General features: G+C 44.4%; 1 protein-coding gene across 3 annotated transcripts in view; it reads left to right on the forward strand.

Moving 5' to 3' along the window:
* epha6 (eph receptor A6) overlaps positions 1–18,840 on the forward strand; it is a 220,950-nt gene that overhangs the window by 187,315 nt on the left and 14,795 nt on the right. For 2 of the 3 annotated variants that reach the window (XR_005038811.1, XM_036959046.1), the window contains exons 8-12: positions 4,445–4,732; positions 8,065–8,173; positions 16,402–16,472; positions 17,855–17,983; positions 18,619–18,804. Coding sequence is in view for 2 of the 3 variants with exons in the window: in XM_036959046.1 (XP_036814941.1) it covers positions 4,445–4,732; positions 8,065–8,173; positions 16,402–16,472; positions 17,855–17,983; positions 18,619–18,804 (783 nt within the window). In the remaining variant the exon portion in view is untranslated. Of the gene's footprint in view, positions 1–4,444; positions 4,733–8,064; positions 8,174–14,828; positions 15,879–16,401; positions 16,473–17,854; positions 17,984–18,618; positions 18,805–18,840 lie in introns of those variants that run through there. The other variant, XM_036959048.1, reaches the window with a different exon arrangement.

Consider the following 18,840-nt stretch of genomic DNA (forward strand, 5'->3'; position numbering starts at 1 on the left):
CAACACATCTTCAATTTAACTGCACACTGTTCCCTGTATAATAGAATGCTGCATAGAATGTCTGATTTGCTCATATTTGCAAAGCCCTGCCTGTGATTTGGCTGGAGGAATGGGAGGAAGGAGTGTACATGTCATTGTGTCAGTTAGGGGAAAACACTGCATGAAACCTTCTTTAATCTTCAGAAACAGAATGTAAAGAGCACCAGAAAGTGAAAGACACTGAACAAAAATAAAGTGCATTTGGAAAGTATTCAGACCCATCGACTTTTACCACGTTGTTGTATTACAGCCTTATTCAAAAATGGATTCAATTGTTTTTCCCCCTCATCAATCTACACACAATACTCTGTAATGACCAAGCAAAAGCAAATACATAAGTATTCAGACCCTTTACTCAGTACTTTGTTGAAGCACATTTGGCAGCAATTACAACCTCGAGTCCTCTTGGGTATGACAGTACAAGCTTGGCACACCTGTATTTGGAGAGTTTCTCCCATTCTTCTCTGCAGATCCTCTCAAGCTCTGTCAGTTTGGATGTGGAGCGTTGCTGCACAGCTATATTCAGGTCTCTACAGAGGTATTCGATCGGGTTCAAGTCCGGGCTTTGGCTGGGCCACTAAAGGACATTCGGAGACTTGTCCCAAAGCCACTCCTGCGTTATCTTGGCTGTGTGCTTAGGGTCGTTGTCCTGTTGGAAGGTGAACCTTCACCCCAGTCTGAGGTATTCAGCGCTTTGGTGCTGGTTTTCATCAAGGATCTCCCTGTATTTTGGTCCGTTCAGCTTTCCCTCGATCCTGACTTGTCTCCCATTCCCTACCTCTGAAAAACATTGCCACAGCATGATGCTGCCATCACCATGCTTCACCGGTTTTTGCCTTTTGGCAAACTCCAAGCTGGCCTTCCGTCTGCCCACTCTACCATAAAGCCCTGATTGGTGGAGTTCTGCAGAGATGGTTGTCCTTCTGGAAGGTTCTCCCATCTGTACAGAAGAACTCTGGAGCTCTGTCAGATTGACAATCGGGTTCTTGGTCATCTCCCTGACCATGACCCTTCTCCCCCGATTGCTCAGTTTGGCAGTTTGAAGGCCACTGTGTTCTTGTGGAGCTTCAATGCTGTAGAAATTTCTCATTTCCCCAGATCTGTGCCTCGACACAAATCTTTTTCGGACCTCTACAGACAATTCCTTCGACCTCATGGCTTAGTTTTTGCTCTGACATGCACTGTCAACTGTGGGACCTTATATAGACAGGTGTGTGCCTTTCCAAATCATGTCCAATCAATTGAATCTACCACAGGTGGACTCAAATCAAGATCATGATCAATGGGAATAGAATGCACCAGAGCTCAATTCTAGCACTACAATGGGCCTTAGGATCTCATCAGGGTATCTCTGTGCATTCAAATTGCCATCGATAAAATGCAATTGTCCATGGTTTATGCTGGCCCATACCATAACCCCACAGCTACCATAGGGCACTCTGTTCACAATGTTGACATCAGCAAACCGCTTGTTCACACAACGCCATACACGCTGTCTGCCATATACCCAGTACAGTTGAAACTGGGATTCATCCAGCGTGCCAGTGTCCATGGAAAGTGAGCATTTGTCCACTGAAGTCTGTTACAAAGCCGAACTGCAGTCAGGCCAAGACCCTGGTGAAGACGATGAGCATGCAGATGAGCTTCCCAGAGACGGTTTCTGACAGTTTGTGCAGAAATTCTTCATTTGTACAAACCCACAGTTTCATCAGCTGCCCTGGTCTGACAATCCTGCAGGTGAAGAAGACGGATGTGGAGGTCCTGGGCTGATGTGGTTACACTTGGTCTGAGGTTGTGAGGCCGGTTAGACGTACTGCCAAATTCTCTAAAATGACATTGGAGGCGGACTTATGGTAGAACAATCTACATTCAATTCTCTGGCAACAGCTCTGGTGGACATACCTGCAGTCAGAATGCCAATTGCTCCCTCAAAACTTGACACATCTGTAGCATTGTGTTGTGCCACAAAACTGCACATTTTTATGGTGGCCTTTTATTGTCCCCAGCACAAGGTGCATTTATTCAGCTTCTTGATATTCCACACCTGTTTATCTTGGCAAAGGATAAATGCTCAGTAACAGGGATATAAACACTTTTGTGCACAACATTTGAGGGAAATAAGCACTTTGTGTGTATGGAACATTTCTGGATTATTTTATTCCAGCTCATGAAATATGAAACCAACACTTTACATGTTGCATTTCTATTGTTGTTCATATAGTTATGTCTATATGAATACTACCTTTTGAAGCACGTCTCATGAGTAGCAGACCCTTTTCCTGTGCCATTCAAATGTGCCTAAACCAAATGTCAAGTTACCAGGTTGTTAGCTAGCTAGGTAACATGACTGAATCAAACCAATAATTAGCCAGCTGGGATTAGTTTAAAACGGCCCATGACTTGGTTTGTGAAATTCTATCAAATACACTCCAAATCGCGCAGGAAGAAAAAAAAGGTAGCTCCAGTTGTAGGAGTGACATTTTTTAGCCGTTTGTGACAAGCCCTTGTCTTGGCTGTAAAGCTGCAAGTATACCTGCCTTTTTCCTCTTTGCCACTGCTGCATGACAGTGAACTTGCAAACAAACGCCTCAGACTGGCCTGTGCTCTTTGTTATATCTGGGATGAAATGATATACAATGTATCAACTTGGCTCACTCTGTGCACTGCTCCAATGTAACAATTCTATTTAACAACGGATGGAGAGAAGCAGGTGAGTGAGGGCTGGTATTAATGATGTGACATGTAGCCTACTATGTAAAGTCATGTGTAGCCTAATAAGTTGTCAGCTTTGTGTATGTGTTTCTGTCGATGTTATGATAATTATTTTGTGTGTGTGTGTGAGAAAATGAAGTGACCTTTCAGCTGACTCATTATGCAAAATAAATCAGCTAATTTCAATCAGCCATGATATTATGTTGTTGTTCAATTTTAGCTTACATTTGGGAAGCCTTACTAGCCTGAAAGGCTATTATGTTCTTCATTATTAAGAACAAACCAAGCATTGAACTAGATCAGGAGGCAGAATTAGTTTAAGCTCACAGCACTAAACTGCCTGCTGGAAATGCAGCCTCGACACGAAGGTGATATGACTGTAGGAAACATCCATCAGTCCAGTTACTGATGGATCTGAAATAAACAGAGGAGTTTTAATCATCACACTGTGGGTACGGGTTAGTTCACTTTTGAGAAGTGTTTGTAATTCTCATAATAGTGTTTATTGTCCTGTTTTCCTTTACTGATATTTACTTGTCATTTTTCAGGCCCACATTCCTGTATTGAGTCATTTTGTGCCAGCATGGTAATGTAAGACAAATGTGGGCGATAGCATGCTATTAAGGCCTACCTGACACCACTTGTTTATAAATGGGGATAGTATATTCCACTGGCTTCCCGCCACATAGGGTATCTAAATCAGTTTGTTTCATCTTTTGGGATGAGAAGGAGGGGACAAGATGTGTATGGTATTCTATGTTAAGTCAGGGCTGACTAAAGCCACTTAAAGTGTCTTTCTTCTAATGATTGATGATTACTCTCTGCTCCTTTTTTCCAATAAATCCTGCACCTACTTCTTGCCGTCATAACCTACCCCCTACCTTGGCCGTTACACAGTACAGTTTGACATCCCTAAAAAGAAAGTGTTCACCATCTATTTTGAAAGGTTTTCATAACACCGGTATTTATGTCGATAAATCTTAGCGAACTGTTTACCATGTTGAGTTAATAGGATATTAATTAGTGAGAGGCTGATATCACCTGCCGGTGGCTGTAGTCAAGCCCTGGGACAATATTTACTCAGCACTAATGTAATCAACACACGACTAATATGATTTATATCAACACAGCTAACTAACCGAATCTCCCAGGTATACCTGTTGTCACTGGAGGATCCACAGACGCTAGTATGACCGTAAAACCCCTAATATTTGATATTAAGATAATTGGATGCTCCAGGCTTATCTCTAGGAAAGCAAAGCCTTTCCTGTAAAATGATGAAGCATATAATCAGAAGCTGGTGTCAGCCTTCCATCACTACTCAGATTAAATGGAAAGATGGCACCAACAGAGAGGGCTGCCTCGCTTCTAGTTCTTAGGAAACTTTGCAGTATTTCGTATTTTATGTAGTATTCCTTACATCGTTTTAGCCCAGAATTTTTGGGGGACGTACAGTATATTTATATATTCTTAATTCCATTCCTTACTTAGATTTGTGTGTATTGGGTATATGTTGGAATTGTTAGATATTACTTGTTAGATATTGCTGCACTTGTTGGAACTAGAAGCACAAGAATTTTCACTACACCCACAATAACATCTGCTAAACACGTGTATGTGACCAATAAAATTTGATTTGATGTTAGTAGTTGAACACCTGACCCCTACTATTCTCTCTGATTGTTCCCTCCAGGTCCCTTTATGGTGGGCATGCTGAAGAAGGACTGGGCAGCTCAGAACAGCATTGCCCTGTCGTGGCTGGAGCCAGAACAGATCTCCCTGCTGGTGGTCGACTATGAGGTCAAGTACTACGAGAAGGAACATGAGGAGTTGAGCTACTCGTCGACGCGGACCAAAGCCCCCAGTGTGATCATCACAGGGTTAAAGCCCTCCACCTGCTACGTCTTCAGCCTGAGAACACGCACCTCCGCTGGACACAGCGCCTACAGCCCCAAATACGAGTATGAGACCACGGACGACAGTGAGTACCTCATACCGCCCTCTCTGTCTGTTTCATGACCCCTAACACTTAACCCTAGATGTAATCAATGAAAAGATAAATACATGAACTTGCCAATGTGCTCGTGATGTTGTTTGTATTTATATTGACTTTTAGAGAGGCTTTACAGCTGACATTGAAGTTGACAGAGTGTACTGATGTATAGGGTGTACAGATGAGTCATTGATCGCTCATGCACTTTTCTACCTGTATTTATTGTCTGTATATGTCCTTTTCTATGCTTTATTGTGTGTTTTTATGTATACACAGAACCACAACCAAAGTGTTCCCACAGGGATAATAAAGCCATGCTGAATACTAACATACAGACCTGTGTTTGTGGTTCTGTCCTATATACTTGGTCAGTTCTTAAAGGGGTTATTTTTTACTGTACCAGGGTTTTTATCTTAGAGATGCCAGAACTCAAGCAGTAGAAATATAGAGGTGTAGGTTCTCTATACTGGTCGGTCAGCACCAGTCCACTCCAACCACTGATCTGGCCTCAGTGGTGTCTCCTATCTCCTCCTCCTCTCCTCCTCTTTTCCCCCTCATCTATCCAGCTGAAGAGCTTTCTTTATCTAGTGGATCAGACAGTCCTGGCCTGCCTTTGTTCTGCCCTTTAATCAAGGAGAAAATACCCTCTCCCTCCCTCCCCTCCTTACCTCCCTCCCTTCTCTCCCCTGTATCCCTCCCTTTCTGCTTGTCCCCGCCCTCTCCATACCTGTTCTGCCTCTCCTCCTATCTAACCTCTTCCTTCCCCATCTACAGTGCCTTCTGAACATATTCAGACGCCTAGACTTTTTCCACATGTTGTTACGTGACAGCCTTATTCTAAAACCGATGAAATAAATTAAACATCCTCATCAATCTACACACACACCACCCCATATTTGACAAGCAAAAACAGGTTTTTAGAAATGTTTGCTAATTTATAAAAAATAAAAACTGAAATACCTTATTTACATAAGTATTCAGACCTTTTGCTTTGACACTCGAAATTGAGCTCAGATGCATCCTGTTTCAATTGATAATGCTTTATGTTTTTACAACTTGATTGGTGTCCATCTGTGGTAAATTCAATTGATTGGACATGATTTGGAAAGGCACACACCTTTCTATATAAGGTCCCACAGTTGACAGTGTATGTCCGAGCAAAAACCAAGCCATAAGGTCAAAGGAATTGTCCGTAGAGCGCCAAGACAGGATTGAGTTGAGGCACAGATCTGGAGAAGGGTACCAAAAAATGTCTGCAGCATTGAAGTTCCCCAAGAGCACAGTGTTCTCCATCATTCTTAAATGGAAGAAGTCTGGAACCACCAAGACTCAGCCTAGAGCTGGCCGCCCGGCCAAACTGAGCAATCGGGGGAGAAGGGCCTTGGTCAGGGAGGTGACCAAGAACCCGATGGTCACTCTGACAGCACTCTAGAGTTGGGAGAACCTTCCAGAAGGACAACCATCTCTGCAGCACTCCACCAATCAGGGCTTTATGGTAGTGGCCAGACAGAAGCCACTCCTCAATAAAAGGCACATGACAGCCAGCTTGGAGTTTGCCAAAAGGCACCTAAAAACTCTCATGAGAAACAAGGTTATCTGGTCTGATGAAACCATGATTGAACTCTTTGGCCTGAATTCCAAGCATCAGGTCTGGAGGAAACCTGGCACCATTCCTACGTTGAAGTGCGGTGGTGGCAGCATCATGCTGTGGGGATGTTTTTCAGCAGCAGGGACTGGGCGACTAGTCAGGATCGAGGGAAAGGTGAACGGAGCAATGTACAGAGTGATCCTTGATGAAAACCTGATCAAGAGAGTTCAGGACCTCAGTCTAGGGCGAAGGTTCATCATGTTCAACAGGACCATGACCCTAAGCACACAGCCAAGATAACACAGAAGTGGCTTCGGGACAAGTCTCTGAATGTCCTTGAGTGGCCCAGCCAGAGCTCGGACTTCAACCTGATCAAACCTCTCTGGAGAGACCTGGAAATAGCTGTGCAGCGACGCTCCACGTCCAAACTGACAGAGCTTGAGAGGATCTGCAGAGAAGAATGGGAGAAGCTTCACAAATACAGGAGTGCCAAGTTTGTAGTGTCATACCCAAGAGGGCTCGAGGCTGTAATCGCTGCCAAAGGTGCTGCAACAAAGTACTGAGTAAAGGGTCTGAAAACGTATGTGAATGTGTTATTTCCGGGGTTTAAAAAAAACAACATTTGCTACATTTTCTAAAAAACAGTTTTTGCTTTGTCATTATGGGGTATCGTGTGTAGATTGATGAGGGAAAAAGTGTTTAATAGATTTTAGAAAAAGGCTGTAACGTAACAAAATGTGGAAAAACTCAAGTGGTCTTGAGTACTTTCCAAAGGCATGACAGTCATGACAGCCCTTTAGATTCAACCCTTTCACACACATCCACACAAACACACAGGCCTCGGTCTCATTAGCGTCAATCAGGCCCGACTGCTTAGTTAGGCTTCCGAGTGTGTGTGAACTCCTGGTCAGGAGAACCGTCCTGTGAAGTCATCTACCCCTCTGATCAGCTGTGTTCCTCTCTCCCCGTCTGACTGGCAATTATCTCTGTCCAGACCCCAGCTACATATACACTCTCTCACACACACACACACACACACACACACACACACACACACACACACACACATTTCGACCTTCACACATTCAAGCGTACACACACACACTTACAAACATATTGGCACCGATCCTCACACATCCACGCATACTTGCGGGCACACAAATGCTGTCACGTCTGGGTTGGGAGCTACGCATCCTGATCTCCAATTCATATTCATTAAGTGTAAAATTTTGTAGAAATACGTTTTGCTAATAGCAATCATCTTTCAATTATGTGGGATTCGTTAGCCCTGTGAAGAAACAGAGAGAAGGGAAAATAATGAATATCAAATGTGGCTAATTTTGGCAAATGATCAGAGACTAAATCACAATTTCATGAATGAATAATATTAATGAAATGGCACCAAGCATATGAATGATTCCTTTTAAAATAGAATGGTTGTCTTTCAGACCAAGAGTTCATCAATCTCTCCATATTCATTTCAAATTAATTAATACTAACAATATCAATTATTACTAATAAAAGTGCTTTTCTCTCCTCAGTCTGATTTGATAAAGATGTTTTAAAAGTGGTATAGTTATTGTCTTATGACTTTTTTCTGACTTAATCATGTGAATGTATCTTGTTTTTGTGATGTCATCTCTCTTCCAGTAATATGGCTGTATGTCTATACTGTAAATCACTTAATACGTCCAGATAATAATCAATCAATTGATTTGTCCCCTCCCCGTAGCGTCGGACATGGCGTCAGACCAGGGTCAGGTGTTGGTGATCGTCACGGCAGCCGTGGGAGGCTTCACTCTCCTCATCATCCTCACCCTCTTCTTCCTCATCACCGGACGGTAAGACACACACACACACACACACACACACACACTTAGGTTCTTGGGAGATGTCCCAAGGGACTAGTCGGTCAGCACTACAGACAGGGCTGTAGGATAGTTCAGCACCATGGACAGCACTAAAGGTGTCTTCAGGAGCATTGACAGGGCTGTAGGATAGTTCAGCACCATGGACAGCACCAGAAAGGAAAAGGCGAAGCGAGAGGGATAACTTGGCCAAAAATCTGTCTTCTCGAGCAGGTGGCGTTGTTCCGTTTCTTTCGCTCACCAAGGGAGGAGTTTTTATATACAGTAGAGGTCAATGAGAGAATGTCGAATTTGGTCAGCAAAAAATGTAATGACTTATTTGCTACATAGGTTTATTTGATCAAATACATTTTTTGGAGTGCTTAGGTTGCTACGAGTGTACTGATATACTGTAAGTAGGACACATGACATCCCGGCAAATTTGAGAAAAAACACTTTATATCGAAGTTGTCTTGAGATGCCTATGCATACAGTATTCATGACATGAGGCTAGTAGCATAGCATCTCTCTCCATTAATGCAGGCGGTTGACGTCAACAACCCTCATCAAATATTCAAGTATTAAAATAACGAGATGTAGTTGTCTTCAGTAGCACTGACAGGGCTGTAGGAAAGTTCAGCACCACACTACTGTGGACAGCTCCCTCTGTACTGAGAGGCCTACATACAGTAATACAATGGCATTTCACACTTCATTTTAAAAAGTTTGAAAAGTACCCAAAGAACAATTAAAAGTAGGATGTGATGAAACCTTTGAGATGACCTTCCAGTCTATGTAGGTGTTAAGTCTGTTCTGAAAAGCTTTCTAAATAAGGGAGTGCGCTGAGGCACTGTGAATTTAGATAAGTAGCATCAAACAGGAACCAGTTGAACCAGGACTGTCCCTCAATCCTCATGTGTGTATCTGTCTATGTATAGGTGACCGTCCGGCCTGTGTAGGGGTGGGCCTATCTCTGTACTCTAAACCCACACTGCTGCTCTTCACTTCTTTCAACACTCATCCCTCTCTTTCCTCACTCTCTGATCCCTCTCTGTCCTCTCATCATTCTGTCTATGCTCCTCTCTCGTTTGTCTCTTTGCACTTTCTCCTCTCATCCTCTCCTCCTTCTCTCCTCTTTTATCAGTGGAAACACTGGCTTCAGCATGTAGTAATGACTCAGTGGATATTAGGGTAGAGAGTAGGTTGAATTACATTGACTTTTAGATTAAAGCTCTGGGCAGGGTTTGATATTGAAAGGTGTGTGTGTGTGTGTGTGTGTGTGTTTTTGAGCGTTCGTGAATATCCTAGAATAGCCTTTAAAGCCACAGCACTATCCTTTACACCCTTTTTTGAGAACACCTTTGAAAAATAGTTTGTGTCTGTCTGTGTGTCCGTTCAGTCTTTGTGTGTTTTCAAAGCCAGTGATTCAGTGATAGAGTGGTGCTAGACAGGTCTGATAAAGGAGCTTTAATCAACACACTGACCCCATCACTGGCGGGGCTACAGTCAATAGACAAATCTAAAGAGATGAGACGAGTATCCAAGATGGTGTAGATGTTTGTTTTTGTCCCGTGTAAATATTCAGTTTTTCTTTTTGTTTTTTTGTATACATTTCAATATATTTCAATCTCTTTTTTTCCATTTTCGGATTAAATATACCTTCCTGCAACCCGCCTCACCCAATGTGGTACGGATCTGCTATTTTTTAGACCTTATAACTGGACCTCCATCAGCAGCTAGCCAGCTAATTAGCTAGCCAGCTAATTAGCTACTAGCTATTTAGCCATTGTTAGCCACTGCTAGCGGTCTTTACCTTTTAGCTCAGACACCAGCCGCTTTAGCCCTGATAGCCCGGATAATACCTGCCAGTCTGCACAGCGCGATATCAGCCCTGAGCATATCTGACTGCTTTTTTCCATTTCTGGATTCCTGCCGCATGCTCTGGACCATCACACTGGATCATCGCAGCTAGCTAGCTGCTACCGAGTGACTATTGTGGCTAACGCCTCTCTTGCCAATTGGCCTGGACCCTTGTCAACACGGAGCCCCACCGATCCATCACGACTGATCTGCTGATGTAATTCAGCCGATGTGCTCTCAACCGGCCTCTGCGTTGTGGATGTCGGTGAAGACCTATCTGCTAGCCCCGACCCGCTAGCTTTTCTCCTGCTCGCCTAGCATAGTAACGACTACGGAACAGCTCCCTGTTTCATCTATTGCTGCTCATTGGACCCTATGATCACTCAGCTACACACCTGATGCCTGCTGGACTGTTCATTAACACTGTGTTTCATTTTGTTTATCTGTCTGCCCCAGCCTCAAACTCAGGCCCTGTGTGTAGCTAATTGACCCTCTCTGCCCATTCATCACCATGTACCCGTTGTTGTTGTCTTAGCTGTTTACCCGTTGTTGTTTTACCTGTTGTCGTCTTAGTTCTCCCAATCAACACCTGTGATTGCTCTATACCTCTCTCTAATGTCAATGTGCCTTGTATACTGTTGTGTAGGGGCACTCTAATTGTTTTATTTGACTGCGGAGGCCCTAGTCCCGCTCAACATACCTCAGATAGCTCCTTTGCCCCACCCCCCACACATGCGGAGACCGCACCTAGCTTAACTGGCGCCTCCAGAGATGCAACCTCACTCATTGTCACTCAATGCCTAGGTTTACCCCCACTATACTCGCACCCTACCGTGCCCATGTCTGTACATTATGTCCTGAATCTATCCTACCACGCCCAGAAATCTGCTCCTTTTATTCTCTGTTCCGAACACACTAGATGACCAGTTCTTATAGCTTTTAGCCGTACCCTCATTCTACTCCTCCTCTGTTCCTGTGGTGATGTAGAGGTTAACCCAGGCCCTGCATGTCCCCAGGTGCCATCATTTGTTGACTTCTGTAATTGTAAAAGCCTTGGGTTCATGCATGTTAACATCAGAAGCCTCCTCCCTAAGTTTGCTTTATTCACTGCTTTAGCACACTCCGCCAACCCTGATGTCCTAGCCGTGTCTGAATCCTGGCTTTGGAAGGCCACCAAAAACTTAGCTCCCAGCTGTTCCCTGGACACCATATGTGAATTGATTGTCCCCCGTCTGTCAGAGTTTGTACTGTTAGGTGACCTAAACTGGGATATGCTTAACACCCCGTCCGTCCTACATTCTAAACTTCTAAACATTCTAAAGATGCCCTCAATCTCACACAAATTATCAATGAACCTACCAGGTACAACCCCAAATAAACATGGGCACCCTCATGGATATCATCCTGACCAACTTTCCCTCTAAATACGCCTCTGCTGTCTTCAACCAAGATCTCAGCGATCACTGCCTCATTGCCTGCGTCCATTATTGGTCCGCGGTCAAACAACCACCCCACATCACTGTCAAACGCTCCCTAAAACAGTTCTGCGTGCAGGCCTTTCTAATCGACCTGGCCCGGGTATCCTGGAAGGATATTAATCCCGTCAGTAGAGGATGCCTGGTTGTTCTTTAAAAGTGCTTTCCTCACCATCTTAAATAAGCATGCCCCTTTCAAAAAATGTAGAACTAAGAACAGCCCTTGGTTCACTCCAGACTTGACTGCCCTTGACCAGCACAAAAACATCCTGTGGCGCACTGCACTAGCATCGAATAGTCCCCGCGATATGCAACTTTTCAGGGAAGTCAGGAACCAATATACACAGTCAGTTAGGAAAGCAAAGGCTAGCTTTTTCAAACAGAAATCTGCATACTGCGGCACTATTTCCAAAAAGTTTTGGGACACTGTAAAGTCCATGGAGAATAAGAGCACCTCCTCCCAGCTGCCCACTGCACTGATAGAGCTGCAAAATCTGGATTTCTACAAATCAGCTGGGCTAGACAATCTGGACCCTCTCTTCCTAAAATTATCCGCTGCCATTGTTGCAACCCCTATTACCAGTCTGTTCAACCTCTCTTTCGTATCGTCTGAGATTCCTAAAGATTGGAAAGCGGCCGCGGTCATCCCCCTCTTCAAAGCGGGAGACACTTGACCCAAACTGTTGCAGACCTATATCCATCCTGCCCTGCCTTTCTACAGTCTTCAAAAGCCAAGTGAACAAACAGATAACCGACCATTTCTAATCCCACCGTACCTTCCCCGCTATGCAATCCGGTATTCCGAGCTGGTCACAGGTGCACATCAGCCTCGCTCAAGGTCCTAAACAATATCATAACCACCGATAAAAGACAGTACTGTGCAGCCATCTTAATCGACCTGGCCAAGGCTTTTAAATCTGTCAATCACCGTATTCGTATTAGTAGACTCAACAGCCTTGGTTTCTCAAATGACTACCTCGCCTGGTTCACCAACTACTTCTCAGATAGAGTTCAGTGTGTCAAATCGGAGGGCCTGTTCTTCAGACCTCTGGCAGTCTCTATGGAGGTGCCACAGGGTTCAATTCTCAGGCTGACTCTTTCCTCTGTATATGTCAATTATGTCGCTCTTGCTGTGGGTGATTCTTTGATCCACTTCTACGCAGATGGCACCATTCTGTATACATCTGGCCCTTCTTAGAACACTGTGTTAACAAACCTCCAGACGAGCTTCAATGCCATACAACACACCTTCTGTGGCGTCCAACTGCTCTTAAATGCAAGTATAACTAAATGCATGCTCTTCAACTAATCACTGCCCACACCCGCCCGCCCGACTAGCATCACTACTCTGGATGGTTCTGACTTAGAATATGTGGACAACTATAAATACCTAGGTGTCTGGCTTGACTGTAAACTCTCCTTCCAGACTCATATTAAGCATCTCCAATCCAAAATTAAATCTAGAATCGTCTTCCTTTTTCGCAACAAAGCCTCCTTCACTCAAGCTGCCAAACATACCCTCGTAAAACTGACTATCCTACCAATACTTGACTTCGGCGATGTCATTTACAAAATAGCCTCCAACACTCTACTCAGCAAATTGGATGCAGTATATCACAGTGCCATCCGTTTTGTCACCAAAGCCCCATATACTACCCACCACTGTGACCTGTATGCTCTCGTTGGCTGGTCCTTGCTACATATTCGTCGCCAAACCCACTGGCTCCAGGTCATCTAAACTCAGCAAAAAAAAGAATGTCCTCTCACTGTCAACTGCATTTATTTTCAGAAAACCTAACATGTGTAAATATTTGTGTGAACAACAAGACTCAACAACTGAGACATAAACTGAACAAGTTCCACAGACATGTGATTAACATAAATTGAATAATGTTTCCCTGAACAAAGGGTGGTTCAAAATCAAAAGTAACAGTCAGTATCTGGTGTGGCCACCAGCTGCATTAAGTACCGCAGTGCATCTCCTCCTCATGGACTGCACCAGATTTACCAGTTGCTGTGAGATGTTACCCCACTCTTCCTCCAAGGCACTTGCAAGTTCCCAAACATTTCTGCTGGGAATTGAGATCGGATTGAGATCCGGGCTCTTCGCTGGCCATGGCAGAACACTGACATTATTGTCTTGCATGAAATCACGCACAGAACCAGCAGTATGGCTGGTGGAATTGTCATGCTGGAGGGTCATGTCAAGATGAGCCTGCAGGAAGGGTACCACATGATGGAGGAGGATGTCACAGACCACCGCCGCAGACCATGACGGACCCTCCACCTCCAGGGACCCTGGGCATCTTTCTTTTGGTGTTTTTCAGAGTCAGTAGAAATACCTATTTAGTGTCCTAAGTTTTCATAACTGTGACCTTAATTTCCTACTGTCTTAAGCTGTTAGTGTCTTATCGACCGTTCCACAGGTGCATGTTCATTAATTGTTTATGGTTCATTGAACAAGCATGGGAAACAGTGTTTAACCCTTTACAATGAAGATCTGTGAAGTTATTTTGATTTTTTATTTGCTAGGTAAAGCTCTGCCTTATCTCAGCTCACTGGTCACCATAGCAGCACCCACCCATAGCACGCGCTCCATCAGGTATATTTCACTGGTCATCCCCAAAGCCAACACCTACTTTGGCCGCCTTTCCTTCCAGTTCTCTGCTGCCAATGACTGGAACGAATTGCAAAAAATCACTGAAGTTGGAGACTTATATCTCCCTCACTAACTTTAAGCATCAGCTGTCAGAGCAGCTTACAGATCTCTGCAGCTGTACACAGCCCATCTGTAAATAGCCCATCCATCCAAACAACTACTTACCTCATCCCGTATTTGTTTTTGTTTTTCTGCTCTTTTGCACCCCAGTATCTCTACTTGCACATCCTCATCTGCACATCTATCACTCCAGTGTTAATTGCTAAATTGTAATTACTTCGCTACTATGGCCTATTTATTGCCTTACCTCCTTACTTAATTTGCACACACAGTATACAGATTTTTCTATTGTGTTATTGACTGTACATTTGTTTATCCCATGTGTAACTCTGTGTTGTTGTTTGTGTCACACTGCTTTGCTTTATCTTGACCAGGTCACAGTTGTAAATGAGAACTTGTTCTCAACTGGCCTACCTGGTTAAATAAAGGTGAAAATAAAATAAATACAAATCTTGTCTCTTACTCATCTCGTCTCCACTCTTCTTCCTCCTCTTCTCTTTTTTCCTCCTCTTCTCTCCTCTCTTCTCCCCTCCTCTTCTCCCCCTCTCCTCTCCTCCTCTATCTCTGCTGTGATTTCTTCTCTGTCAATGTCCAGGCCTCAGACCTCACAGCAGGATCCCAACCTGGCAACCCACAGATATCCAGCACTTTGATAGTCCCTCTGATCTGGCAATCTGGATCTGGTTGGGCTTGCCTCTATGGAGAAACCATGGTCACTCACAAACACACACACACAAACACACACACACACACACACACACACACACACACACACACACACACACACACACACACACACACACACACACTGACCCCTCCTCTCTCAGTAATGAGTGCTCTGATTGCTTTGCCCTCTGTCTAAATCCAATCAGCATCATTTAAACCTTCTTAATGTCAAAGTTGTGGACAATGGAGAACTTTAACTTTTCAGGCAAGACCCCTGTCTATTTCTAAAGACTGCAATCACTGTCCCCCTCTCTGTCCTCCTTTCTGTCCCTCCTCTCTTTTCCTCAAAACTGTCTAACCTAGCCCCTGATTCTCTCTTCTCCTCTCCTATTATTAGCTCGCCTCTGAACTAAGCCATCCTGTTGGACTAAATATACCACACACATACCTCTGTGTGTCTGTCTATGTGTCTGTGTCTGTCTGTATATGTGTGTGTCTATATGTGTGTCTGTGTGTGTCTGTATGTGTGTGTCTCTGTGTGTGTGTGTCTGTGTGTATTTGTGTTGATATGATTATTTCATGTGAAATGGCTCATGGAGGGGGCTGTAAACCCACTCTTACTCTCTTACTCTCTGTTTCTCTCGCTCTTTTATGTAGTTATCAGACTGGTGCCAGCACTAACTCACCTCTTCTGTCTCTATCACGTTCTCTCTCTCCCCCATCCTCCTCTCCCAGCCTGCCTAGGGGCATGGCAGCCACAGCTACACCCTCTGTGTCTGTTAATAGTCTACTTAATTATCTAATCACCACTATAGATCAACCGTACCTCTCTCTCTCCCTGTCTCTCCCCCTCTCGCTCCTGTAGATCTGTAGACTAGATGTTAATTACTTCCTGTTCCTCCAGCATGATAAAGCTAATGAAGTTGACTGGCTGGAGTGTGAACCTGTGATCCTCTCCACTGTGTGTGTGTGTGTGTGTGTGTGTGTGTGTGTGTGTGTGTGTGTGTGTGTGTGTGTGTGTGTGTGTGAGAGAGAGGATGGGCTCTTCTAGAGAGCAGTGTCTAAGTGTGTGGTGAGAGTGAGTGTATGAGGAGCAGTGATCAATCAAACACACACCCAAACACATCCAAAGTCACACAAACACATTCCAAGTCATACACACGCAGAAACACATTCCAAGTCACACACAAACAAATTCCAAGTGTACACAAACACACATAAACACCCAAACACATTCCAAGTCTCTCACACACACACACACACGCAAACACATTTAAAAGTCACACACACCCAAACACATTCCATGTTACACATGACTGCTCTGGTGAAAGTGCAAATAGAAATGTGTTGATCCAAGTTTCTCAGAGAAAATGTTCTCCAACAACAGCACTAGATACAACACTCCGTTTGGTTTAGAAGTTCATCTGGGCAAGGTGAACTCCTTCAGTTGTAGCATCTGGTGTTCCTTGTTGTAAAGGACAACGTGTCATTGTGTCTCCCAGGTGTCAGTGGTACATCAAATCCAAGATGAGCTCAGACGACAAGAGGAGGACCAACTATCAGAACGGACATGGTAGGACTTCTGTTTCTACTCTCCTTCTCTACTCGTCTTTCTCTCTGCCTCTTTCTTTCTGACTCACATCACTTCACACCCAATTTGGCCAATTCAGGTGAGCAGACGCATTTCATTTGATTATTTCAGCCTCCTGTGAGTGTTTTGTTGAAAGATAAATGGCTAAACTGTGGCGAGACTTAAAGCTTAAAAATAAAATTCCCACAGTAACACTGTACCATATTGAGCTTCTCTGTCCATTTCATGCTAAAGAGAACTATCCTGGAAAGAAACACTGTGTGGACAATTTGCATACAATCAATTCTAACCATGTCTGCCATTCGCAAGCCTCCATTAGTTTAGATGTAAATGTGGATGAAGTGTGTCCCTAACCCCTGGCCGTAGCAGACTTTGAGAGATTGGTAACACCCTCTCTCAGTTTTACAACACAGACAGAGGGGGAGAGGGAGGGGAGGGATGTCAGTAGGAGTGATACATTGCTAACTTTAAACAAATCCACAGAACAAAACGTTCTGAAACACCCCCACCTCCCTCCCTCCTTCGCTCTCTCCATCTCTCTCCCCCTCCATCCTCTCCTGCTCGCTCCCTCCCTCCTTCGCTCTCTCCATCTCTCTCCCCCTCCATCCTCTCCTGCTCGCTCCCTCCCTCCTTCGCTCTCTCCATCTCTCTCCCCCTCCATCCTCTCCTGCTCGCTTCCTCTTCAGAATCCATTTCAAGTCATCTGTGTCTTACCTTTTGGCTGAATCTAGTTATTTCTCTGCCTCTCCTCTACCTCTCTCTGTGTTTCTCTCTGTCTGTCTTTTTCCCCACATCAACTGTGTTTTATCTCTGAGATGAGGGGGAGAAAGGAACAGAGGGAAATGACTCAATAGGAGATAGGATATAGGAAGGGGGCAGATAGAGGAACAGACAGACAGCAAGATGAGTTCTGAGAGAGAGAGTCCAGCTGACAGGGCCTCTTACTGCCCTGTGTGTCTGTCCCCTCTCTCTTTCTGTCAACAGATAGGCTTGACTCCATACAGACTGTCTCTGTGTTTCAGAGCTATACTTGTCATCAGTGGAGGACAGAGAGGACACTCTCTTTTCTCATCCTCCTTCTCTCCTCTCTCCTCCTCTTTCTCTCTGTTCTTTCCTGTTTATTCCTCCTCTCTCTCCACTGATATCTTGACTTATCGCTCCGACCTTCAGAGTTGTGTTTCATCCAGGAGTGGATGTTTGAGGTTGATTGTGTCTTCAGGCTAATGCTGGAGCTCTGTTTTGCATGACCATTGATTGTTCTGTTTGGAGATGGAGACTAGAGGTTATTAACAAAGACAAGGCATAAAACAGCAGGTAGCAAAGTTACCAAAGGCAGAACCCAGTCTCTCCTCTCTTCTTCTCAGCCCTCCCGTACCCAGGGGTAAAGACCTATGTAGATCCGGACACCTATGAGGATCCTACTCAGGCTGTCCATGAGTTTGCCAAAGAGATTGACCCAACCCGGATCCGCATAGAAAGAGTCATCGGAGCAGGTGGGCACTCTATCCTCAATTATCCATTCCATTCGTCAAGCTTCATTGGCATGGAAAGAACAAGGTAAATTATGGCAACAATATATATATATTCAGTACTCATTACAGAAGCTCCTTTAGATTTGCACAGTATGCTCTATATATATACCGTAGTGGATGTGAGAAGATCTGGCATCTGGGTGTAATATGCCATAATGAGCCATATGAAGCAATCTGTTTTCATTTTAAAGAAAGGAAGTTAATTATATCTTCTATACAGTGGGGGGCCTGTGCTTCCCCTCCCAGCACTTGATTTAAGACTACATTCTCTCTGCTCAGTATAACAATCTAACACACACACACACACACACACACACACACACACACACACACACACACACACACACACACACACACACACAGTGGGGGATATGAACGTTGTTAGAGCTTTAGAAGCAGAGGAGAGACTATGGATTGATTGTAGGCTGATAGTTCAGAAGGAGCAAAGAGACATTTTAGAGAGTTGAATAATTCAGAGTTAAACGTGTTGTGGAGTTGTCTCTGTACTGCAACACTGCCCTCCAGTGGTTTGATATGGTGTTTGTGTGTGTGTGTGTGTGTGTGTGTGTGTGTGTGTGTGTGTGTGTGTATTCCAGGTGAGTTCGGGGAGGTGTGTAGCGGTCGTCTGCGGACACTAGGGAAGAGGGAAATCGCTGTGGCGATAAAGACGCTGAAAGGCGGCTACGTGGAGCGCCAGAGGCGGGACTTCCTCCGAGAGGCCAGCATCATGGGACAGTTCGATGACCCCAACATCATTAGGCTGGAGGGCGTGGTCACCAGAAGTAAGGAGGATCATGGGAATTGCACACACAGAAAGT

Source organism: Oncorhynchus mykiss, chromosome 22, assembly GCF_013265735.2.
Source record: "Oncorhynchus mykiss isolate Arlee chromosome 22, USDA_OmykA_1.1, whole genome shotgun sequence".
NCBI classification, from domain to species: Eukaryota; Metazoa; Chordata; class Actinopteri; order Salmoniformes; family Salmonidae; genus Oncorhynchus; species Oncorhynchus mykiss.